This window comes from Centropristis striata, chromosome 2 (assembly GCF_030273125.1).
Source record: "Centropristis striata isolate RG_2023a ecotype Rhode Island chromosome 2, C.striata_1.0, whole genome shotgun sequence".
NCBI lineage: Eukaryota > Metazoa > Chordata > Actinopteri > Perciformes > Serranidae > Centropristis > Centropristis striata.
The window spans coordinates 11091775-11118881 of NC_081518.1; the positions used below are offsets into that span (position 1 = coordinate 11091775).

The 27107-nt window shown below is 42.1% G+C and overlaps 1 protein-coding gene across 2 annotated transcripts in view; it reads left to right on the forward strand.

Moving 5' to 3' along the window:
• elp4 (elongator acetyltransferase complex subunit 4) overlaps window positions 1–26717 on the forward strand; it is a 58791-nt gene extending 32074 nt beyond the window's left edge. Inside the window, exon 10 of one of the 2 annotated variants that reach the window (XM_059355983.1) lies at window positions 25214–26717. In XM_059355983.1, coding sequence (XP_059211966.1) covers window positions 25214–25342 — 129 coding nt within the window. In that variant the 3' untranslated portion in view covers window positions 25343–26717. Of the gene's footprint in view, window positions 1–9607; window positions 9686–25213 lie in introns of those variants that run through there. The other variant, XM_059355991.1, reaches the window with a different exon arrangement.
• Window positions 26718–27107: the final 390 nt, after the last annotated feature.

Here is a 27107-nt window from a genome sequence, read left to right on the forward strand (position 1 = left end):
ATCTTCTAATTTAGCCTTAGGTCCATGCACTTTTGCGCAAGTCTTAAAAACAATTTCTTTGTTTATTTGTTGAAGTGGTTAGTGTATTCACTGTAAATCCTGTGCAAAACCTCTTGTGTTTTTCCTCACAGTCGAGCATCATTCATTGTCTTCTTTTGATTTTAAACCTAATACTTGGTGTTGGTGTTAATAGAAACTGGTAAATGTGTGATGCAGCAAATAAAATGTCTATTAGGCATGTTAATTATTAACCGTTTAACTGACAATAAGAATTTTGACAAACAAATGCTATTTTAAAACCTTGCCTTTGTTGGAGTAGCTTATTGGAGGTATAGTGCTAACTGCACAAGTCCACAGCTGTCTGCGTACATGGAACCTATGTCCGAGCTTTAACTCTCCCGGACAGATGAATTGGGACTCAGTCGCCTGCTTGTGTTTTAAGGTTAATGCTCGGTTAAAGGGTCAGCTATCAGGCAGAGAGAAAAAAAATCCAACTCAACATCCCTAATATCTGTTGAGTGTTTCATTTAATAGACGTTTAAATAATTAGTCACTCTACATAGTAGACTACACAGAATATGACTTGTGCATTTTCAATCATGAATATGTTTTTTAAAAGCTACATGTTGGTATTTGAAGGTCCAAACATTCAGTGCTCAATAATCCAAACTTTCAGTGCTCTAAACAGTCTACTTTCCATAATTACACTGAAACACTGTTAACATCATTATTGAGAGTTGAATAAATAGTGGTTAAAGGCATAAGTTTTCCTGTTTGGGCTGGTGTAATTCCAAAGCATCCAAAGTGAAACAGTCCCCTCATTGCTGTTGGTCCACAGAGAAAGTTAAAATTGCCATCATGGGCACAAACGGCTCCATGGTCGGAGTGGTTCAAAGGTGGAATGTTGATCCGGAGCAGGAGCATCAAACTCAGGAAGGCTCTCTGCTTGGGTCCTAAAAATAACTTTCCCACACTCTCGCTGCTCAGTGTCCTGGGGGGGTCAGGAGGAGGAGTGTGTGTATGTTTTTCTCTGTGTGTCTGCTCAGTGTTTATGTATGCTGCTATAATGTGAACACGTTTCATAACACAAATGACGTGTCAAGTGGGATGCTATCCACACACATTTTGTGATTGTTTAACTAAATATTGATTATTTTTTTAAATCTTTAATAGTTTGGCAGAAAACAATTTGTGCATTTTATCGTCATTTGCTGAAAGAGTGGAATTGAATCGACACAAACATTTTTATACAGACCAGGTACTTTCATTGTTGTAAGGACCAATTTCAATTAAACTGCCATTTTCTGAAACCACATACTATTGACAAATGGTTTTATGTTGCAAATACTAGTCATCTGGTCAAAGGACTGCTCATAATTGTGATTCCCTGCACTGTAACAGATTGCTGTAAGAAAACAGCCAAATTGTGACAGTAACATATTGTTTTCTATTAAAAAGGTATTATACTGTAGAAAACAATGCATTCTGGGCAATATTTGTAGGTAGCTTGCCGTTTCCTATAAAATATAGGATGTATATATATGATATTTTCGAAGTCTCTTCTTGTTCACATTTTTAATGGCTGTATTTTACTTAACTAACCCATTCAGTATATGGTATATTAAGATTACTGAGGTTATTGTGAAGACAGCGCTTCATTCGTAGTAATTGGCTTTCAGACAGTAATATGCTCTATTTACAGAAAATGACTGTATTGTATACTGCAACATTATTGCAACTAGCTTAAGCACTATACTGTGTTTAAGTCTACTGTAAAAATCAATGAAATGCAGGATTTTACTCTAATTCAGTATGTGGGTTTTATCACAGTAACATACTGTAAAGTAGATAACAGTAGATGAGCTGTAAAATTAACAGTAGAATGCTGGCAACCCTGCTGTCAGTATTTTATTGTTAATTTACAAGACAATTGTTTACAGTGTGGCTGCAGCATAACATAAAGTACCAAATGTGAGATGACGGATTGAATTGGAGGTAGCAGAGAGTTGGCTCCTTAACAATACTGCTGTGTAAAAGTCGTCAGTCATGTGTCTGAAGGTTAACAATCAAATGTCAACATTTTTTAAAAGCTTGATGTTTCAGTGAGACTAAATGGTAAATGGGGTGCACTTATATAGCGCTTTTATCCAAAGCGCTTTACACTACACACTAAGCTCATTCACCAATTCGCACACACATTCATACAGGTGGCCGAGGCTACCAGGGCACACTGGTGCCACCTGCCACCATTGGGAATTAATTCACAATGGTGATGACTAATGTCTTCGGAGAGCCTGTTCATATGGGGAGTTGGTCCATCATTTCTAAACTCCTCACAACAGAATATGTTTGCTTACTTCATTCATTTATTTGCATCACAAAAATGTAGGCTTAGAGAAACCAATCCAGTTGGACACTTAGTCTTTTTTCTAAATGTTGTCTCTGTCAGCAATCCTTCAGTGAATCCCTGCTTGATGAAAACAAATCGGGTGTCCTGATCCTCTTTCTTTCTCTTTATCTCCAAGCACAGCATAAAGGCATTTGTTTCAGCTAATCACAGGAGCTACTTAACCCCTGCTACTGTGAATATGGTCGTATTTAAAAAGGATTCACCCAACAGTCAACACAGAGTTCTTTAAAGTGGTGTTGGCCATTGAGAGAAGTTGGCCGGCCGCTGAATGTAGCACTGCTCATGAATTTTATGAGGGCAAGTGTCCCTGTCCTTCAGAGTTCACAGGTGGCTATTGAAAGGCCTGGCCAGATGATGGAGGATAGTTAGAACACATATAGAGCCCTCAATAGACTTTAATTACACTCAGCAGATGAGTCAGAGGGCCATTCGAAGGACAAGCCTGCACTTCAAAAGGCAAGTTAGAGGGCAAGGTGACGGAACTTATGGAAAAGTTTGCGACCCCTTCCATGAATTAAGGTGCGTGTTGTAGTCGATGGTCTTGTGTTTATGTGGCAAAAATAGAACCATTTTCTTTGTGCTTTCGTCAATGTGTGTGTGTGTGTGTGTGTGTGTGTGTGTGTGTGTGTGCGCTACCTAACACACATATGTGAATGTGTGAAGGTGGGGGAGGCACTGGGGTGGGAGAATACTCCAGTGTGTGGCTTAACCAAACTTTCCTTTTGTCCCTAACAATGATGAGTGATGATGAGTGACAGGGGTGTTAGGAGTGGGATCTGGGGAACAGAATGCGCCTAAGCAGCGCTCACCCGAACTCACACAAAAGGCAGCAAAAGGTCAAATCTGAGGCAAGCTTCTTATCCACAAGCATATAATATTGCACCATTTCACAGGTCACATAATAAGCTAAAACATGTTGTTTCTATTGCTGTTCTCAGGCGGCCAGTATTATTATTTTTATGCAGTTTCACTACCACCCTGTAGATCAAATTCTGTCAGTTATTGACGATCAAAACTAGTTCTATTGGGAGTTCTATCACATTGAGCCCCTGAGATACCTCTTGCCTTTTCTTTGCCCTCATTTGAAACTTTAATAACAACAGGTTTGCTTTGAGATCTCTCTCTCTCTTTCTGTCTCTCTCTCTCTCATCCTTTTCTTAACCCATCCAAACGGCATATCAGTATATCCCCTCACTCTGGAGCAAGTAAGAAAACATGCACAGTTGTCCTTTTGTTACGCAAAATCCATACATTCTGCTTACACAGCCCAACTCTGCACACAGAAACCCCTCCCTTCACCCCACACACATTATGCCCCGCCGCAAGCTAGGGATGAGGAGGACTTGCGTGCAAGTGTTTCCCAGGAGGCAGTTGTAGACTGAGGGTTCTGAGGCCCGGGGATGGCTCTAGATGGCGGTTAGCGAGGAACCAGTATTTTTTTTTTTTTTTGCCTGCTCTCCTTCTACCCCTCCCCCTTTCTGAGCTCAGGCAGTGATCATAATGGGGGGTGACAGCTCACCTCTCCCTAGCGTGCCTACGGTCCTCGGAGCGTTAGACCCCCCCGCATAACCGCACCACCACCCCCCAAGTCCCGGAAGGCCACAAAGGTTACTCCATATGTTAGTCTGAGGATTCTTATGAATCTTTTTTTTTTTTTCTCCCTCAGACGAGTATATTTTCAGTCAAGTCTAGAAAGATTTGTATGAATCATATCAAATCAAGTTGATTTTTGCTTGATGCCCTCCTCATAAATATATCGGCCCAGTGTGGGCTCACTTTCATTGTTTTAGATTTTTGCTCCGTCATCCTCTTCCTCTTGTTCTTCTGTGTGAGTTGCGACTCAGTGGTGTGAAAAGATCCAGAGCCTGGAGTTTCACATCTATTAAAGGCTTCATGTTTGGAGAGGGAAGTGATCTGATGGCCTGATGTTGTACGCTCACTTACACAGACTGTTTGTATGGGGACGTCATGTACGCTTGCTTCATCACCCACCGTGAATGTGTGTGTGTGTGTGTGTATGCATGTGTGCGCCTGTGCTAAGCGTGCATTTAATCCTTACAGTGTATCCTTACATGCCTTTGCAGTTTTCTAACTTAAGTTTTAAGTAAAACAAACATTGCTGCATTACTTTATTTGACAGAAAGTAAAACATTTCAGCTAAATTGTTGAATTCAAAAAAGTTTGAAGACATTCAGTAGTTTGGTATGATGGGAATATTTTATGCCTCTCTTGCAGATTTCAAAGTTTTCACTTCTTGAGTGACTTAATTTACTCATATCAGAAGTAACCTGCTTACTTCAACAAGAGGGAAAAATCCCAATGAACGTCCCTCTCCAGATAAATCTCATAGGACATGAAAGCTAACAGCCTCCTTTGATGCGCATCCTTAAAAACACTCTGACATTCAGCAGTCATCGTTTGAGCTTTCTGCATCAACAGAAGTCTTGCAAGGAGACAGGAGATGTAATGCACAAAATTATAATTAAATCAGCACGCCGAATTTCGTGCACCCCTCAATAGATAAGACATCTTTGTGTTTGTGTGTCTTTGATTCCTTGAGTGTTAATGCTTGTGCAAGTCTCGGATAACTGGCTAGTGAAATTGTATAATGAGCAGTGTGTGTATGGAGAAAAGGGTTTGCGTGCTGAGATGGGCGAGGAATAGCGCACAAAAGCATGTGTAGTGGTGAATATTAGAGTAGGCAGAGTGTTAGCAAGGTCACTCTGTGTACAGAAAGAAGTGCTTTCCCATCTCAAACTCACTCCCTCTTTCTCTCTCCCTCTCACTCTGTTTCTTTTGTCGGACGCTCCCTCCCTCTACTCCTCTTCTTTTAATCATAGTGAGCTTTTTAAGAGTGTTGCTCTCTGTACATTCAGAGCCTTTTTTCCAACTTAACAGCCTTCACATTCACCCTTTTCACCTCATTTGCTACCAGACACAAAGTCAGCTTGGCATCTTATAAGCTGGTGCCTGTTTTAAGATGTTTTAATCAGGGTGAACATTCAAGCTAAACTCAATTGCTGAACCTCAATTGCCCCCACCCCTCCATCCCCCTCAAAAAAGATAGCCAAGCTCATTTGGATGTTCGGACAGAAGTGCTTCGACATGGCATCACTGCTGTGGGAATCAATCTGCAAGGATAGAATATGCAAGATAAGTGCCAAAGGGGGAGTGTGCAACTTCCCGGCATCCTTTCCAAAAAACCCTGCAGGCTAAAGTGGAATCCCAGCCACGCCCCACATATCACCCCATGCGATGTTTGGGAAAGCATCCGACACCTTCTCCGAACACGCAACATTTTCTTGGAGTCTTTTTTTAAAACACGAGTCTTCTATTTTTTCTCAATGCAGTGTATAAGTGCATCACCGCTTCTGGCCTTAATGGTAGCCTACATATCAGAGAGCAGGCACTGGTCTGGTGTAATCTGACTTGTCTTAATTACAGGCAGTATCCAATAATAGGCTGCTTCCATAGATATCAGCCATTAGAGCAGTGTCTCTGACGGGAGAGGCCTGATTGGCTACGAGGTGGGTGATAAAGAAGCCATGCCTCATTTACCTCCAATTTTTTGTTCACACATCCCTGTATTAAAGTCAAGCGTGAAGATGGCAAAGGACTGTGTTAAACTGATTTATGTGCTCTCCTGTGTGGTGGTAGCTAATCTGCTGCTCCTGATTGCATTGTCAGCAATCAGTGCTGCTCTACGACTAAATGATTTAACTGGATGGAAGTTGTTCCAGCAAAGTTTTTCATTAAATGCTCCCTTTTTCTGGACTCATTAAAATTGATATCAGAAGAAAGCTGTGACACACTGTATATTCTTTTTCCTGTTGTGAGCTTGTAAAAGGAGCCTGCCCAGGCTTTAGGCTTGCCTGTGTGGTTTCACATCCAAAACCTCAAACCAGCAGCTCTTGTCTGCTAATTGAACGAAACCACAACAAGTTTTCTCAGACGAACTTGAACAAGAAGTTAGTCTTTCAGCTGGCTTTTACCGTTCCCTCTCAACCGTCTGCACTTGTCTGCCTTTCTTCTCTCTCCACACGTATACACACGCCCTCTGACCGACACATTGTGTGCTTTCCTTGAGGCTGAGCTTGGATGCTGTGATTAACATTGATATAAATGATGACCAGAGGGATATTGATGATCCATTCCCAATCCTTCCATCTCGCCCATTCACTTTGCCTTTGTCAGCGCCAAAGCAGCATGTGATCCGATGACATGATATGTTTGAGTAATTCCACAGATGGCTTCACCATCCATTTCAAATGCCATAAAACAAAGTCAAACCATTAAAGATAATATACCCATTATTAGTATGGAAATTAGAAATGGAATGCCATAGAGAACTGAAAGCTTGTCACTTGAGTGACAGTTAAAGACACTCCTGGTTCAGTGCACTGTATTTAAGATATGTTTGATGTTTTTCAAACTCCATATTTGGCATATTATCCTCGGGTGGCAGCTCACACCTTGTTGGTATTTAAGACAGATTTCAGCGGATATTACCGGATTGTGGTGGCGGTTGCATTTAAGGGTGCAGCTCCCTCATAACAGGGAGGTGTCGTCTGCTGACAGATCACTGTCTGGATGAGAGAGCACAGCAGCATCCCACCTCATTACCGTAGCAACACACTAACCGAGGGACCGACACACTGCTCGCTGTGATTAAGATGTAAATTTCCTCTAATTGGAATGTAAATTCATACATTTATATGAAGACGTCAGCTGTCAGATTGCAATATTGTGTCCTTTTTTCTCCCACTCCCCTGTTCCCCAGGCAGGGACTAGGTGCCTGTAATCTGTATCATACTCCCGCAGCCCATCCTGGGATTTGCCGTTTGTTTAATGTCGGGCCCATTGTCCTGCATCCAGCCCGGCATTGTAATGCTTCCCATTCATGTTTCTGTGTTTTGTTGCAGTATGATTTGCTCTCGCTACCTGTGTTTGTTCCTCCATGCATGGATGAGCCGCCAGGGCTTTGGGGACGGGGAGGGACTTTGAGACGGGGCTGGGGTCATTGGGTGGCCGTATTTTGTGTGTGCATCGATTACTTCTGCTGAATGTTCCTCAATGCAAATAAGTCTGCCACTTTGAGAGGAAGCACATGTATCTGAAGTAATTAATTTTACCCTTGAATGCCAGCTGTGGTGTTTGTGTGACGTGCTCCAAATAGAGCTTTCTCACCAAAAAGGTGTTAATTTAGGGATTTGGCAGATGAAGTAAGTGTGTTTGCCAATGTATATGGCCCATATAACAAGGATGCGTCATTTTTGTCCTGCTAATTCTGAGACTGTGCCATCATGTGGGATTGATTACATTGTGTTGTGGCACACTGAGACCCAATCACTTTTAAACTGACACCATACACAATTCTACCCACTCAAATGTTACCGTAAGTCTTGCATAAGTTATGTCATAGTGTGCCTACCACAACCCTGTAGCCAAATTGATAAATTCAGTAATGTTTCAGTCTTATTCCAAGCATTCCATTGAGTGGATGGATAACATGCATTCAAAATGTGTGTTAATGGTGATGAAATGTAGTTAATCTAACTGAGCCTGGCAAGAACTTTAAAAGTACTTTAAAGCAACCATGAAGAACTTTTTAGTTGGAGACAAAGTGGACAATGCCGTTTTCATTCCATGAACACCACCTCTTGTCATAAAGCCCTTGATCTGGCGAGCACATGCATTTTCTTTGGAAGTAAGTAAAAGAAAAACACAACATTTTTAAATATTATTTTTATCTTTCAAATACAGTAATTTAGAAATAAAATAGACTCAGAGAGAGGGTCAATTCAAGATTGGTTTTGAATCATTTTTAATCCCACAATTCTCTCTCCCCCTGTCAAATGACCGACCAAGGTTGACTGTTGTTTTCGCACATGCTGTATCACTGTAGTTTTTTAGCTTCTTTTAGGTTCTTTGGTCAATTTCTTTCTTTGCTTATCCCAGTATCAGCCATAACTGCAAAAATGATGTTAAATGTATAATTCTCTAAAGGAAAATCTTCCTTTGCGGAATCAGACCCAGTGCCAGATATTTAGAATAACTATAAGGAAATAGACATCTTCTTGCAAATATTGATGCTAATGTAGATGCATCAATATTAATCTGAGCATGTTTTATCACGGGTTAAAAACTCCTTGTGGTACTTTTGCAGTTTTGCATACCTCAGAGTTACCCTTTAATTGCATATTTTCTACATTTCTAAACATTTCCCCACTCATTAGGAGAAGAAAGAAGAACAATACAAGTATAAGTATAGGAAGTATTTATACGTAGTATGTTTTATTTATATGCATTCTGACAGTTCAATAACTTCAGACTGCAGACTAGATACTAATCCTATTTTCACACAACAAGCTTTACCAATACCTGTCTCAACAGGTCATGCTCCTGAACTAATCAGCATGCACAAGAACAATAACAAAGTGTCACACCTGGCTCATACAAAAGCAAATGAAATGTAATTTGCATGAGGAAGTAGCTGCGAGCAAACGCTTTATTAATGCCTTTTGGTGGAGATGTCCACCATCATGCCTTATGCCATCATGTGTCAGATTTACAAAAGGCTGCTTTGGTCAAGGTGTGCTACTTCAGGTACCAGTGGCCCGAGGAATGCAAGTGCAAAGTAAACAGTAGAAAATTAAATAATTTGCATTACAAAATAATTTGACTAGAATATTTCCTTGCATGTTTAATTAGTTTAATAGTACTGTATTCGTAGCTGTTGTTCTTCATAGATGTTGATTGACACATTGCATGTGTCATAGCGAAAGCTGAACTAGTTTGACCTTTTTTTCTGCATTGGCACACACGAAAGTATCCTAGTAAAATACAAATGTATAAGAATCCATTATGTGTGCTACTTAAAGTTGTGGCACAGTGCCAAAGGCTAAACATTGCAGCAATGAGATTAATTTTTCACAACCTACTTAGCAGTGTTCAGAATATTAAGAATTCAAATATTCTCAATGGTCTTAAAGATACATTTAATCCTTTTGCAGTGAATGAAAGTTTATTATTCCCAACTGGAGTGACTGAGTTCATCATGACTGAATAATATAATTTCCATTTGTTGTATAAGAGACAGAACTGGCTGGCATGCCACATCCTGCCCAAAGGACATGTTTTGATGAATACAAACAAAAGCAGGACGATTTCCTTCTTGTATGTTTGTGGATTGTACAGATGATCAACGTGTCTGGGTGTGTCCTCGAGGATCCTGCATATCTCCTGTACATTCCTCTCAGGCACAGGTAGCGTGTGAAATCTCACAGGTCACGCAAACCTTTTGACGGAAGGAGCGTCATGTGCGGGATTTGCGCGAGCATTTTTCTTCATTTTTCACACGCTTTCTGAGAAAATGTTAGTGCTTATATATTTAATGTTTGCACATGTGTGCTTAATCAAATAAAAGCAAGACATGCAAACCTTAAAGGCAATGATGTGTTCACAGTATATCAATGTGTGTGAAGGGTGCTGCAGGGTTTGACAACAGCATGTGTAGGTGTTGGAGGGTGCAGGAAATTAAAAACACTGGAGGTCCCAGCAGAAACCTCCAGGCCACGGCAAGCATGGAGGGAGAAGGGAGAAAGGGTGAAGGGACTTTTCTATTTTTATCACCATCTGCAGGTCATACTGAACCTGTGTAAAAGACATGTTGGTTAGTTAAAAGTCTTCACAGGATTCCCATGCAGTCTGTTTCCAGCTGAGGGTTGTGCTGTACACCAGGAATCCTGACTATGCTGCCACAGCATGTCAACACTACTCCACCCACCTGTGGCACCAGACGTTCTCGGCGTGCCCTCCCTCAATTAGCCCTCCATCAGGAAGGAATCCTAATAAACCTGCTCCTTTCACTTCCATTCCATCCATCACCTGCTGTTTATTATCACCGAATCAACAGCGCGGAAACCTGACACGTTCCCAGCCGTTGTTTCAGTTAACCAGGAATCTGCCTCTGGTCAGGTGAACCGGTCGGCCCTGGTCATGTGGGTTATTTTCAAGTTTGGGATGTGCTCGTGCATCCTGGTGACTGGAGAGCTGTCTATCAGGAATTAAATCCAGATGCACCCCACTTACACACCACCCACAGCGACTTACAGTGCCGCCCATCACCTGACTGTTCAGGTGTCACAAGAGGAAATGAATCATCTTTTTGCCTTTGGGTGTCATGAGAAAAGTGGTTTATATAATGTACAAAATGCTCCTTGACTGACATTTAGAATTTTACTTGTGCCATAAGCCTGCTCAGAAAGGACCATTTGTTGGCCTCCAGTATTGCTGCTTGAAGCTTTCTTGAGAATTGCTCATTTAAACAACGTCATGCAGGAGACTGTGCTTCCTATGGGTCCAAGCAACATCCTCCCGGTCTGAAAAGCCATTGCAGAAGTGCTTTAAACCTGCAGTCTTTCTAATGGCCAGCAGGGGGGCGACTCCAGTGGTTGCAACAAGAAGTCCAAATGTAGTGTCTATGAGTAAACAACCCTACTTCTCACTTTTTCCTAATTAGTTTAAGGTTCCAATCGCTAATTTCAAGTATTCTTCAATACTGCATGATGTTCATTTTGTACATTATGATCCCAGGTAGAATAAAATAGATGATAAAACAGCAGATGCTTTCAGGCTGGGCTGGGCTTCATGTTTTCCTCTTTCAGCTTTGTCCACAGTGTGTTTTCAATTCAACAAAATAAATCAGAACACTTCGGTGGCTTAGAAATGCCGTTTTCACTATTTTGTTGTGCTACAAGACACTCTAAGGAGTTCGTTTTTTAATTTGGAAATGCAGATGCACCTTGCTAACCAAGCTAGCTAGCTAGTGGTAGCGCTAGCTGCTGACCAAGTGTCTTTCCAGCACCCAATCCATTCTGCACATGTGCTAGTTCCAAAAAAACAAAACAACTGCAGCCAAAATGCCAATCTTGAGATGACAGTCCAAAAGCCAATGGGCAACATCATGGTGTCTATAGTTGGGACCTGAGCACACACCTGCCATGGCATAGATATATCTCTTCACAATGCTATTCCTGAGAACAAGTTCATTCCGAAGGTTACATCACTGATGTTTGAAATGCTTGAATTTGCTGCAGAGAAATCAGAATGACAGACAGACAGACAGACTCGTATATTTTTCTATATATTAAGGACTTTTATTCATTTGAATCTTTAGTCTTTAGTCCTCAGGCTCTTTTTCAACATATTGCCACACAACCAACCAGGCTTGGCTCACCATAGTCACAGCACAGACATACAAGAGGAGAGGTAGCATGGAACTGAGGGAGAGAGAGAGACAGACAGGGGGAAGAGAGAGAGAGAGAGACCATTGTGTCCCCCAGGTATGACAGAGTCACTCATGCGGAAAGATCCCACATGGAGGGAGGTGGGAGAGAGGGAGGCGGCATGAAGGAACTCTTGGCTACCTCTCCTCGTTTGTGCCCCCCTTCCCTGAAAACACATCTGTCTTCTTTTCTCTGCCACACACCTTTTCTGCATCCTTCGCTCACCTTCTCACTCCAGTAATAGAGACTTTTCACTCCTAACAGCTTCAAATGCTTTCTCGTATTTTGGACGGCCAGAAAGTGTATTCCTTTAGAGTGTTCCTTGTCACATTTAATGCCACCTGCCATAATTTGTCTGACTTTCTGGGGATCAGGCTGTTTGGCTGCAAGTCTGTTCCCTTTTTAGCCAGTGTTCTTTGGCCTTCGGACACACTGCTGTTACCGTTACCCCAAGCGGTCCGTCTTACATGCAAATATGTGTCAGCTCTACAGTGATCACCATTTTAGTCCGCGGCAGAGCTATCTCATGGCTGCATGCATTAAAACAATTAAACTTTGCCCCTCCCCCGCCACAACAATCATTTGCGGATGTGTTGGGTGAAATTTAGCAAGAAATTATCATTTTCTGAATCACTTCACTCTGCTTGCTCGGTGTTTGTTTCATTCTTTCTCTTTCTCTGTCTCGTCTTTGAGCTCTTTAAAAGACTTGGAGCCCCCTGCATGTCCTTCTTTTTGCTTCTTTTCTCTGTACTTTTTTTTCATCATTATCCAACAGCACTTTTCTGTGCGTGCAAATGCTTTCTGAACGGCGTCCTTTCTTCCCTTTCAGGCTGGATGTCATTGTTGCTGCCTGTGGGCTGGGTGTATTTATTTAGGGGTAATTGGTGTGTGGATGAGTGAGGTAATGAGGTGCATCCACACTTGGCTGCTCCCCTCCCTGAGAGCCTGAGACAGACGTAGCCTAGCTGGGCTCCGGCTTGAGCTGCACCACACTGCTGTTTCCTCCACACAGGCCAGAATGGCTCTTTCATACCCAGGTGGACAAACACAATCACTGGGGCTGATACCTCAATGAGGCGTCTGCAGTTTGAAGTGGTGTGTGTGTGTGTGTGTGTGTGTGTGTGTGTGTGTGTGTGTGTGTGTGTGTGTGTGTGTGTGTGTGTGTGTGTGTGTGTGTGTGTGTGTGTGTGTGTGTGTGTGTGTGTGTGTGTGTGTGTGTGTGTGTGTGTGTGTGTGTGTGTGTGTGTGCATGAGTACATATCCTTGTGTGTGTTCATGTGCTTGTATTTGTGGGTGGAGAGGGAAAAAACAGCGCTTGGTTGTTGGCCTGTCTCTGTCTTGAGCCCTTGTTTGTCTTGCGGCTTGTGTTTGTATAAGTGATTTTCCCTGTGTGTTTGTAAGTGCATGTATATCAGGCTGAGTGGGTGTTCAATGGAGCTCGAGGAGGACCTCTGGCTCTCATAGCCCCCTGCCAACCTCAAACTGCCCCTGATGTCCTGCAGAGTTACCTAATGATTTCACTTACACCTCCCTTATCTGTCTGGCCCGTGTGGCAGCAACCGTCTGACGCTTCAGCCTTTACATGCCATTTGCTGCCTCATATCCTGTGAAATTCAATTGCACAGCTCCAACTGTAGCCAGAGTAGGGGGATCTCCCTTTCTCTCCCTCTCGCTCTCTCCGTCCTCTCTCACACGCTCTCTTTCTGCCATCGCCCATATTTGTAAATACAGACATAAACAGTTTTACCATCACACTTTTTCCCCCATATTATCTCAGAGCAACATTGCATTTTTGTGTTTTAGCACTCTAAAGTTAACACTTAATTTCACTGCCGTGTGTTGATGACAGACTTTGAATGAGATGTAGAAGTTTTAAACCGGGAAGCTTGGATGTTTAAAGGCTGCCCACAGGTGTTCGGCAGATAATATTATGCATAGATTGTTTTGTTGTTATCAGGGTAATTGGTGTAGACCTGCCAGCCTTTGATAGACACACAATTACTGTATGCGATTCATAAGTGGACTCATTTTAGAGCAGGATTTTGAGTTGCTAATGGTGCATTATTCAGCTTTTGGTCTGTCCCCAAAAGTGCCGGGCCAAATCAAACACGCCGCTCCAGGGTAATTGAGGCCCACTCCGCACCCCCTGCAGTGAGCAAGGCAGAACTGTAATCCCCTGACAACTCTGACTTGGCCCCAATCTGGCAGGCCGCCCATTTCCCAGCAAAACGCCTAACTCGACATCGGGGAGAATGAAGAAGCTGATAGTCACATTTGGAACGCTTTCCGATTTTGTTATTCTTTTCAACTCAACAGCCCGCTGTAGCCATCTCTGTACTTACCCTTACTTTTTATTTTAAACTCTACTTTGTAGAACATAATTGCACTCTAATTACACACCGTCAAACTAATATTCTTACTCATTAGTCTCCTCAAGCTTTTGTGGTTTTATGATCAAAGGTTTTTGGCAAATAGACCTAACCACCCTAACCGCAGAAATGCTTCCACTTTTCTTTTTAAACTGTGGCCAGAAACTCTACTGCAAAGTAAAAGAATCAGCTATAACAGACATTTTGGAATTAATTTTGGACTGAAATTAAATGATTCTGTTCATTTTATCAAGTTTTGTGAAATCAGAAAAAGAATGTTATCTTTATTTTCATTAATGCTCACCTTACTTATCAACCTGCTACAGCAGCTTCCTACCTGCAGTTAAATCTTTATCTAGCAGCTTCATGATATACGGTTACTGACAATAATATAGATATTTTAAAAAGAAATAAGGATATCATACTAATACACATGTGAAAAATAATTTCCATTTCTTTCCAAAAAAATCTGATATCTTGACAACCCTATTTTGATCTTTATCATCATTAGTAGAAATTTTAATTTATGGTGCTAAATTGCCCGAAGAGTGACGTTGTTACGGTTGTTGTGGAAGAGAGTTTCTATTAAACCCTATGACATTTGCCAAAAGTCTACTTTAGACATTAGATATAAGTTATTATGCTTTATAAAAATACCTTTTGATGAAAAGTCTGCATTCTCAGTCATGTTGTAACCAGTCTTTAATGGGTGGAGTATTTAGCCTCCCTACGAATCTGTACATATTGCAAATTCATACCATTATCATTTTGCAGCATATCTATTCATTCTGTTTGTCATAATACCATTGTTTGTTTTTTCTCAAGTTAAATCTTCATATTTTTTCAATATGATACGTTTCTTGTCATTGTTTTAAATCCAGACGTTCTCTGCAGTGCCACGTCTTATAGGGGTCATGTGCAGAGAGGATATCACATGCATTTAGCACTGTCTCTCTGATTTTTAACTTTAGCATGCATCCTCCCCAGGCCCTGGCTCACTGTTTTAATGGCTTTAGTAATACTTCACAATTAACACTCAGCCAGCGCTCAAGGTTAGGTAATGGCTGATGTGTTTCAGGCAAAATTAGAAAACACAAAACAAGAATTGCCCATCACCCACAGTGCTTCTAGGACCTAGAGGTAACGGGGGAAATGGAAGGTGGTGAATTTTTTGACAGGGCAGCCGAGGTGATGTCTCATTCCCTCTGACATCTTGAACACCCTAAAGGTGGCTTTGCCAACAGTCTACCCAGGAAGCACCTCACCTAGCTGTGGCTAAATTTACACAACCACCTGCCCACAGGGAGCATACTGGAGAGGAGAGCAGAGGTGGAGTTGGGGTGAGGGTGGAGGACAAATAGAGGAAGAGAAAAGGAAGGGGTTGGGGACTGAGGTGTTTCTAATTGGCAAAAGTCAAATTTACATAGTTACATTTAATGTACCTGGTTATTTGAATGAAGAATTTTCAACAGTGCTTTTTTGTGTTTTGTCCCTCTCGGCTCAGCTTTTCGGTTCTGCATGTTTTCTCTGTTTGCATCAGAGTGGAGACAGAGAATAGGTCAGATGTGGGTTTTCCAGAGTGCCGTTAGGAGTTCAGTGGATTAGTGGAACGAAGCATTTCAGCCCCCAGCGATTCCAGTACAAGTCCACTGAGAGCACATCAGCTGTTTTACCAAATCATTTCACTGTGAAATAGGTGAGCCTCATTTCAGAGTGAAAGTGGTGTGAATACCTGAATAGCTAACTTCACCAGACTAAACATTAAACATCTCCTAGGTAGTTTGTCTAATGTATCCAGCTCTTTTGTTATTGTGCTATTCTTAAGCTAACTCATTTATTTTATGTAATGTTTTTAAGAGTTTTATTTCAACAAAATTGTTCAAGAAGTTGGAAAGTGCCGTCTGTAGACTGCTGTCCCACCAGAAAGTGTCTGGTATTACGGAATGCCTAAAAGTTTATGCCTTCAAGTTTATAGAAGTTCCTTAGCTACTATTGTTTATTACCCAATATAATATATTGGAACAGCTGTCTAATGGCCAGATTGACTAGATGCTAACCAAATTATTAATTGTTAATTTTTTGATATTGCCACACTATTACCACATTAATTGAATAGACTTTAGCCCTTTAAAACTGTAACCATGCTTTTTATAAATTTGCTCAAAGGCTGCATATATTAAAGCTCTCAAGACGGACAGTCCAATAGAATAGTAACGATTCTAGATGCTCCCCAGTGGCAGAGTTCAGGCTGTTTGCCTGTGGGCTGATGTGGAGTGAATGGCCTTAGAGGCTCTAGGCTGGTCTATGTGTGGCCCGGCTGGTCCAAGTCAGCAGTAATGACTGGCTTTGGCCAGCATGCCTGTTAATGTGAATGGGGTTACTCTGGGCAACACCTTTTCAGCTGGGTCCTATGAAGTCCCCAGTATGGTGGTCTTTGTCCACACAAGGGCTGTCCTCTCAGCAAAAAGGGCTCCTTTTTTGTGAGGACTATCAACTGGTGATGGATTATACCCACCCCCCTTTATTCATCCGGGCAGACCAACAGACACGGATGCATGCAAACATACACACACTCTCACGCATACGTACCACCACAAAGACTTTAACAGTTTTACAAACACATCAGGACGTTTTATAGATGCTTAAGATGTGCACATACAGATGGACACATCTTTCTCAAGGAATATTTCAGCCTTAAAATGACTGCTTGTAAATATTAACTTACCCCACGTTGAAATCTTGAAGAAAACTTCTTCATGCATGCCTCTCCCAAGAACGGATAATCTGAAAACCAAGTAAACTTTTGACAAACTGAGGTAAAAGGCAGCTGCAGACTCAGTGCATTTGCGTAAGCCTGAAAAGGTACGAAGTGTTTTAAATAGTAAAATTTTAGGCAAAATGCACATGTTTGCGAAGTACTGAGCACATGACTGGATAAATGAATCCTGTAAGAGTTTGTAGACGGGTGTTCTGATATATTTTTGCTGTTGTTAAATGCGGCCCTCATTTACTTAAATCCATCAATAATTTTCTCAGTTTTGGGATTGTTCCTTCACTGTGGAGGCCTGTGGGGGGGAAAAAAGTTTTCTTCATGAGTACAAGGTAACAACAGGGTAAGTACTTCAAATACAAATGGTAATTTTAAGGTCAAAGTACTCCTCACAAGTATACTCACAACCAGTCAACATTAAACGCTCACGCCATTAATTTACATTTCCCTTAACTTCACATAGACATTCAGATGAAGTTTCTTCTTAATGCATCTTCTCTCCCTGTTTTGAGTTACGGAGAAAGTGTAGTTACTTCAACTTTTTGACAATATTTCTGTTTACCCTCACAAGCTTCATGAATGCATCTACATCCAAGTTGTGTGTGTGATCCATATGGTTGCTTGGATAGTTCCTTTAGATTATAAACTGTTGAACTTGATTATGTGATCCCCAATGTGTTAACACATCTACACCTCTCTTCTACCTTATGGCCAGTCTACTTTACAGACGAGTAAACAGAGGATATATATGTGCCATGTTGCACTGCTCATTGTCACACCAAGCTGGTAGAAACATTACAACTCCAGCAGGACCAGTAGTAAGCAGCTGGTTGGAGATGAGGTTCACAGACGTGTGTTGGGAGCTTATGCTGTAAATATTTCAAATGACGGATATGTTGTGATCTTCTGCCTTCTGTCCTAGTATATCTTGTGTACTATTCTATCCTGATCTTTTTCTAGCACAACAGCAGACCATTCCTCAGTGAGTGTGTGCCCCCACCCCTCCCAAAGGGTCAGTCACTTACCCAGGCTGACACAGTAACCTCCAGACGACCTTTCGCTTTGCCAAACGTTATGCCTGTAAACTGCCTGAACTCCATCACAGTGCAAAAGTGGAAACAACAAGAGAAAAAGGGTGTTCTGTTGGAAGGCAGTCTCGGTTCAGAAAACTGCCTGGCTTTGTGCGCTCATGTTGTAAATACCTCCGTGTGACACATGCATAGGCAAGTGGCAGTGTGTGTCTGTCTGTCTGCCTTTGTACATGGGTGTATGCACTTGTAGACTGAGTGCAATACAGAAAAAAGAATGAATAATACATGAAAAAATATCCTTGGTAATGCTCTGGCTTTTATTTTTTTTGGTGACTAAAGCAGTGACAGAGCCAGCAGGAGAACGATCTTAAAGGAACATTTTCAACATTTTGGGAAATACACTTATTCACTTTTTATCTTGTTGTTTCCTGTTGGTTGCCAGGCAACCAGCAGAGACTCTAGGAAGTCACTGCTACCAGCCAATAAATAGCTCTGCACAAAACCCCTTGAAAAAGCACAACTTGTTTTTCCCCCATTTTTTATGGATTAAACAAACAAGACAAAAAGTGTCAAGTAGTAACTTTTACAGGTTGGTAGGCAGATTTCATTCCCCGGAGACAGAGCCAGGTCCCTGCATCCCCTCTTTGTCCAGTATTTATGCTAAGCTAAGCTAAGCTAACTGGCTACTTGATCCAGCTTCCTATTCAAAGGACAGATAAGAGAGTGGTATTGATATTCTCATCTAACCCAAGATATATACTGTTCAAACTGGGAAACTGCTGTTTTTTGTAAATATACATACTCCTTCTGAATTTGATGCATTCTGTTTTTACTTTCGTTTTAGACAGCTTTCCAAGTTTTTTAGAATAGGGGTTGTATGTCCCAAAACATCAAACTATTCCTCTGAACCATTACTGTGCAGCAGCGATGGGGTTTTTTGTAGGCCAACCCAGATGTTAGCATAGGTTGGCTCCATTCACATATACATCACCATCTCCATTGGCTTTTGGATTATTGCACAAAACAAACAAAACTTTGAGATACTTGCATGTTTTTAGCAAGATAATCTTCACAAATGAATTTTTGAAGCATAAATGCAATCTCCAGAAGTAAATAGCTAACATTATAAACAAACTACACCACAGTCAACATCACCACCAAGTTGCAAGCTGCAGATGATTAGCAATAATAATAATATTAATAAGATGCATAAAAGCTTTAAAAATCCTCTGTGCTGTATTTGCTGCTGTTGTAAAACAAAACCTAAAAATCCCCTAAGTTTGCGTTAACCACATCGTTATTTCAGGCATCTTTACAATAAACCATTGAAAAAACATTGACTTTGAGACGAGGGAACCAGAAGTTATTTGCGGGTATAAGAACTCTTTCCTACAACAATCTATTATCAGTCAGTTGATTTCTGTACTGAGTATGGTCATTTTGTTAAAAAATAAATACTCCAACTGACCTAAATAACCTTGGTATAATAACAAACTGGCTGCTTTGCCTATAGACAGTTTAACAGTGGGTCAAGCTATAGCCTTGTGCTGTTTTTAAGATAAAGAAAATGGATGTTTAGACATTTACTCCCGAGTGGAGTGTGATTATTATAGCAGGGCATCTATGTAGGACTAGAAAACCTGCTTTTACCAAAAGTGTCAGTGGTGTTTTAACCTGAGGACGTTTATATCAGAGTCATGGTTTGAGGCGTAAAATGTGTGTTTGAGGGGTGGAGGGCACAAGAGGTCCCCCAGATATGCTGTCATAACCCATGCAGCCGCACTCTTTGCTATGGGCCTATCTGTAGTGAAGGCAGCACTTAGACATGTTTGTACTCTACGCCCTACATCCCCCTCCCTTTCTCCCCAGGCATCATGTCACTCCAGGGGCGGACCAGCACTCCCTGACTGTGCCCAAGTCCATAACACCAACTAACCCCCCCTCCCTTACTACCCACCACCACCACTGGGGTCAACGTGCCCTCGCCCCCTCACCCTACAATGCCCACAGTCCATACCAACACTGCCCTCCAAAGAGAAACAAAACCGAACTGAAAAGAGACAAAATGGCCCCACGCTGCTTCCCCTGTCAAAGCTCTTGACAGGCCTACGCAGAGGCCCCCAGAGGAGGGTTCAGTTAAAGATGATGACGACGGAGATAACAAGTCAAGTTGTTGTGTTACAGTGCAGTTACACTTTGGCCCTTGTTTGTCCATTTGGTTATTCTGCAGCATCGCAGAGCTAACTGATTCCCATGCATGTCATGTTTAGTAACATGACAGATACTATCAAATGCTGTTCTACATCAGTCTGTGGAGCGTGAAGGGTAAGTGAGGAGCTAGCTATTCCAAAGAACAGTAATAAACATTCCATTAGGTATTAAAAAACCTTGCAATATTGTCAGCTAATCAATTTCCTGTTTGGACATGCTCCCTTTTAATGAAATTCAGTCAGTTATAAGTCCCTTCCCATTCTTCCAGTGTTTGGGAATATAATTACTCTCAAAATGCTTACTCATCCTTCTGCCTGCCTGCTGCCTACTCTGTCAGATGCATTAGGCATGAAGCAGAAGAGATGTGGAGCCTGGGTCTGTATCTGTCTATCTGTCAGTCCGCCTGACTGTCTGTATGCCTGCCTCTTAGATTATCCTGGATCAGGCGGCAGGTGACATGGGGAGCAGGTGACCATCACCCAATTAGCAAAAAAGAAACTCGAGATCTCCCATGTAGTGTTCATTTGTTTCTTTTTTCTCATGCCACCCCTTCTCTTTTTAGTTCACTCTTTTACTCTATAAACATAAACATTTACATAACATGCATGTCAGCAGGACAAAGTAAGGAAATTGTACTCATCCTTATATCCTCGAATGTTACAATTCACCAAATTGAATTATGTTTCTTAATCACTAATGTCAAAAGCACACATTCATATTGAGAGCTGTACGAAGACTGTCCAGACTGACCCAACAATAAATAAATAAATGTATAGATTTTTTCCCCACAAAATAATAATCACATGTGACAAAAAAATGAAATAACATCTTTTAAACTCTAAAAAAATGTCATAGTCAAAGGGATAAAATCTTCCCTAGTCAACAGGTTATTCATGGGGCAAGGTCAGGTATCGTGTTGCACTCTTTGTTATCACAAAAGAAGAGGAAGGAAGAGCTTCTTCTCAGCTTTTGTTAGGTGCAGTTGGGCTAGAATTACCAAAATCATGGGATTTTTGCTGAGTTGTTTCTGCATTTTTTTCCGGTAAGGTAGCGGAAGTATTTTGTGAAATATCCAACGCAAATGTGATGATAGTCTGCATCTCCAATAGAAAAGCACATCACCTCATTATGTGGTTGTGGGTGTGCTGAAGTTAATACTAGTTCCTATAGCTTCAGCAAATGATTTCCCACACAATGCAGTGTAACTTTAGAGGTGTGAGGGATTACAGCACTGGGAGGTGATTTTGCTTGGTTTAGTGACTGGATAGACCAGCAAGTCTGGGAAATTTCTGCCAATTTCATTCTGCTACCATTTTGACCCTTGGCTGGTGGCAGAAATGGGACTGGAGATGGAGGACATTGACCTGGTGTCATGGACAGACGTACACATTAGTTTACAGTGGCTGCACTGCAGGGAAATGGAATTGGCAAAAGGTATCACCTCTAATGTGACCACTGTCCATGAATACTGGACATGTGGTATAAAAATCTATTCCAACTATATTTTAAGAAATATCTTACTCTGTTCTAAATCAACACAAACTGTACTATCTTATTCATGCATTCAAAGCATATAACCAGATTGCTTTGTCAACATTTCCTCTGTGATTGTAATGACTTCAGCTTAGTGATACAATGTTCAGTTTCTCTCATTTCACTGACTTAATAGAGCTTATAATATGCTGACCAAATTACAACAATGATTGTGTTAAGTAGGTGTTTATGGTAAATATCGTGTCACTTCCATGAGCATGTTCCAACAACGGCTAATCTGATTGGAACAGCCAGACCGGTCGTCATGTGTTCCAACAAGGTGTTGGGTTTCCCATAGTTCTAAGCTGTACAGTGACACGGGCCATTTGAAAGTGTGGCTAAAACTCTATGGAATAAATGACTCGTTAAATTAGCACCTAATACTCCAGTCATTAGCAAGCCGTTACCACCAGTGGAATGCCTTTGATGGTGCTGCTTTGTGTGAGTAGGTCCTGTTTAAGCTCCAGTTGGAAAAATTGGTCCGTTTGGATCTTAGACTATAAAGCACTTACATAACATTGTTATATGCATAACCAAACATAATATAAATCATTAATACTGTGATTTGGTGAGCTATAAAACACTAATGTGATATCAACAAACAACCACTGGTGTATGGAAGATTGTGAATGGCCGGTTACAGGCAGCATGCAGCACCGTATTCCTTAAGAACCGGGTCTTTGGGGTGTTTAGAAAGCTAAAGGGAATTGTCCATTGTGGGGTGATATTAGTAACCCTCTTAGCCAAAGCTAGTCTGTGGGCCGGCCCTGAGGGCTCATTTCAAGTGCTTAGCGCTCGTTTGGAGCTTTGTCACCCCTCACCCTGTTGCCAGCATGGCCCCAGCCCCTCTGGCTGTGGAGTGGAGCTGAACCACGGACCTTTACCCCTGCCCGCCACCAGGGAGGGAACACTAACATCACAACTCACACACACTCACTCGCACCAACATCGTGGCACGCATCCATTTTCACAACCCCCCCACCTCCACCAATGCACCACAGCCAATGGTCTATTTTCCCGCCGTCCACTCCCATCCAGCACCCCCTCCTCTCTTATTTTTTTTCCTCTTTCTCCACCCTCGTGAAGGTTGCCAGGCAGCAGAGAAAGACTTCACACACACATACACCCCACTATGCCTCTGAGGGTTTTCCGGATGTCCTTGTTTACATCATGGAGTGTGCAGGTCGTAGGGAAGCAGACTCACAGCCTCCCTGGTTATGTCTGTCTAAGTCCTACACTGACCTCAATTCATTTGGTGTCAATGCAAATGTTCATGTCAGCCCACAGTTGGCTGCCATCACATATTTGGGTGTAAATTTCAAAATCAGGGTTAAAATGGATCCAAATGTTCGTCCTCATCCAGTTTACTTGCGTTGACAGTGTTATTAAAGTGTAAAAGACCGAATATAAAGTAAGTTTTCGTGGCCCTGACAGCCAATTACAGATATCAGCTGTAATATTGGCTGTCACTGATGTGCGGGATGGTTGCTGATTGTTACTAGGCTCCCTTATCCCACTGTGTGTCAAACCGATCGATTGGTTTCGTCTGCTCCTCCCTCCAACTTTGATGTTAGCATTGATTGTTCTCATCTGCCCCTGAACTCAAAGGTTAGAGGAGCTGAGCTGCACTTCTGGATTGCTTTGACCTTCGTTCTGCACATGCTCAGTGGGTTCACAGCGCTCAGAGCCAAACAGACACGGTGTAGCCAGGCCCGTGGGTGCGTGACAGCCAGACAACGGTGTGATGTCTTTTTTTTTTACTCACCCACTGAGGGTGATGTATATGTGATTGATTTTTCTCCTACCCTTCTCTCTACCGTGTTTCCGCTGCAGTGCGCTAAGCAGGACTGAGTCCAGGCTTGATCAATGCATTGTTTTTCTTTTTCAATCACACTCGAGTGAGCTGAAGACACGAAAGGTTACACAGGTGAGGTTTGGCAGGGGTGGAAGCTGGAGCTTCTGGAGGCCCCCTCAAGGCCAATATATGAGTTTGCATGGATGTTTGTGTGTGTGTGTGTGAGAGAGAGAGAGAGAGAGAGAGTCAGAGAAAGAGTTATACAGAGAGAAGTTTAACTTAATTTATCATGTGAGTTTCTATCAACTTGATCATTCATTCTTGCGGTGTTAGTTGAGTTAGTCTATGCTCATTATGTATCTCATCTTTTCTCGCTGTGGGATTTTCCTTCCATGCCTGTATAAGTCCTCTGTAACCTTACCTTTACCATCTTACATTAAATTATAGGTCCTTTACAATGTCTCAGAGCTCACCTGCACCAGATAATCTGCCGGGCTGCAAGAAGACTACTCCTCTTGTTTCCTCTGCTTGCTTGTCACACACACAAAGGCAATGTGTTGAACAGAAAAGAGACCACTTGGCGTGCCTCTGACCTGTTAGCCGCAATCTCCGAAGCACCTCGTTTCATATCAGACCTGAACATCAGTGATGTAAAAACATTTTGCAGTTTAAATTGAGGCGTTTCAATGCTCTGAAACAACAGTATTAAGCAAAGGGTGGAAGTCGTCTACCCTAGAGGGGTAAAGAGTGTCGCGTAGTCCTGAATTATCTCTTAGTAATGACGCTGTTAAACCCTGTACCCAAACACCTAGTCATTAAGAAAAAGATAAGTATCTGTGGGAGTGGAAGGGCTCTCCTAAAGCTGCATGTCTGGAGGGGGTAACGATGTGGCGGCAGGGAAGGTTTAGAGGGCTGGGGTGGGGTGGGGTGGAGCCCAGGCTTTGACCAGTGGGTGTCAGATGTCATGGCAGATTCTTTTAGGGGCAAATTAAAGGGTTTAACCTCTCTTGTGCACAGGATGCCTGTATTCTGATTAAACTTCCTCGATAGACACTCGAGCAACATGCTACTCAACACCATTGTTGGTCGCACACTTGACTCTGGAGATACTCCACCTCCTCTCACGCTCTCAGCACCTCTTCAAGACTTTGTTCATGGAGTACCATTGGCGGCCTTTCTTGCAGCTTCAAGAGCGAGCAGAGTAGTGTAACCCCTCTTAAGCTTTATAGTAGTTAGCGTGTTGGTGTTAGGGGGCTTTACACGAGTGGCCCTCATTAACCTCTCAGCGTATTTGTGCTTTGAGTTGGCACAGGGCTGTTCCATAGATAAGCTTTACTATGAAACAGCTGAAACACTTGATTCTACTGACTCTGGTATTAGCTCAACATAATCATCAGTGTTACTTACACAGCAAATCAACAGAAGTGCAAACACAGATTCTGCATGCACATTTGTGTCTGAGCACACACTTTCTCCCATCTCACCTCATAAATGCATGCTGTTGTGTCCCATACACAACTTCTCAACACACTCTCACACACATATTCCCTGTGAGCTGTAACAGACCTAAAGCTCTCTGAAGCATTTAGCAGCACGCTAGCAGGTTTACTCCACGATGCCAGTGCTGAGGGGAGTGCTGAAGCATCTAATGCAATTTCAACCGAACATGGCTCGCTGTGAATAAACATCACTGAAGTGTACCATCTACTGTATGTTGATCCACTGTAGTGCTTTCTTTTCTTTCTCCGTACGAGCTGATCTAATGCCCCTCCCTCCCTCTTTCTCTCTCTCTCTCTGATTTCTGTAGAGACTGCATTTGCCTCCAGACTTGTCTGAGACGGTGAGTCGTGTGAGCAGGGGGGAGCTGGCAGGAGCGGCCACGGTGGCTTCAGGCTGCGGCTCTGGCACTTCCGGCAACAAACACCTGGACTTCTAGCGCTCCCACACAGTCGCCACGGGCAACCAACACCTGGAACGCTGCGGCGTTGTCCTCTTTACCGTGGTGACCAGGTTGTTCCCTCACCCACGTAATGTCAACCTCGATAACCCTGCCAGCCATTACCACCTGCCAACTGTCCCAGCCAGGGGTGAAGATCTAAACATCCACAGTACCTCCTCAAATAATGGACACATTTCATCCAATATGTCAAGTCCTTTTTTATATAAAGCTACAGTACACTCTTTGTTTATCACTAATAACTGATATTTTCCCATTCTAAACTGTCATGACAAGTTAATTTAACTTATATATTGGCCAAGGTTTATACTCACAGCTTTATTTCCACTGTAAATAATTGACCCAATTATAACCCAAGATGAATATTTAGGCTATTTAAAGGGATAGTTCGTATTTATTGAGTTGGGGTTTTATGAGGTACATAGTTTGTGTATTACCTACAGTAGATGGTGGGAAGCACGCCCCCAGTTTGGAATAACAAGCAGAAGTACCGGCACAGAAGTTAAGTACCGCTAAAGACGGGGACAGCAGCAAAACGTATTAAGGCCGCCTAAAAAAATCAATATTGGTTCAAATGTATGCTCACCACTTTACCTTACCATCAAACAGCCCTGTTTCGCTTGGTTTGTTTAACTTAATGTGTGATGTAAATGTTTAAAAATCAGATTCACCAAGGTCACAAAATAATACAAACAAACTAAACAATCAAGGAGGCGATAGACCAGCAACTCCTGTGATCTGTGAGGTTAAATAACTGTTTTTTTCAATGGAGTCTGGGGGCCTCAACGAGAAAAGCTTCAATTCCCCATGGCGTCAACTTGAACAGTGCTGTCTGATGGCAATGTAGAATGGTTAAAATATTCTAAGTATAGCATACACTGCAAACAACATTTTGTTTTGTTTTTTTAGCTGAGCCTTGTGGCTAAAATATGTTTTGCTGCTGCCCCCATCCATGCAGTACATTGCTTTGCTTCCATGTTTGTACTCCTACCTTTAGGGACTGGGCCGACCACCATCCACTGCAGGTTATACACTGACTATGGATAAGTACCTCATACAACCCCACTTTAATAAATCCAGACTATCCCTTTAAGATTTCGTACATTTTGTTTGTTTGTTTTTTTGCTGTTTTCTGTCTCTGGGGATTTCACTTACAAGTAAAGTGTAATCATGAAACATTTAAACATTTAATTAAATAATTTAACTGCATTCTCCCAACCTCCTTGTGTACTGCACAAACATGGCCACTCCTGACTAGCACCGCCATGTACTACAGTGGTTTATTTTCTTGGATAATGCAATGAAATGTGCTTTTGTTTAGTTAAATAAAAGAAAATAAATACACAGTACACAACTTGTGCTCTTTATTTATCATTTTTTAACACTTCTCAACACCAGGTCTGAAGGGGAAATTGACTACCTGTGAGACTGCGAGAGGATGAAAAGTGGCCGCGTTATGAATGACTGATCTCTGGTCTGCCTCACTGGTTTCAGGTTGGAATAGGGATCCCTCCATCTGACCCTGAGACTGTGCCGGTGAATGACGTCTACCTCCAGTAAGCTGGAGAGCTGAGCAGGAATGTGGGCAGAGGGTAGGAGAGCTGGATTTGGGTGCAGGCTTCACACCTCATCAGGCATGTTTGCTGGATGAGCTGCTTTGCCATGACAAGCCCAAAAGAACAAATTAGGTCAAATGGTGACATGGAGAAACAGAGAAAAAAACAACATGAAAAATTAAATGTTT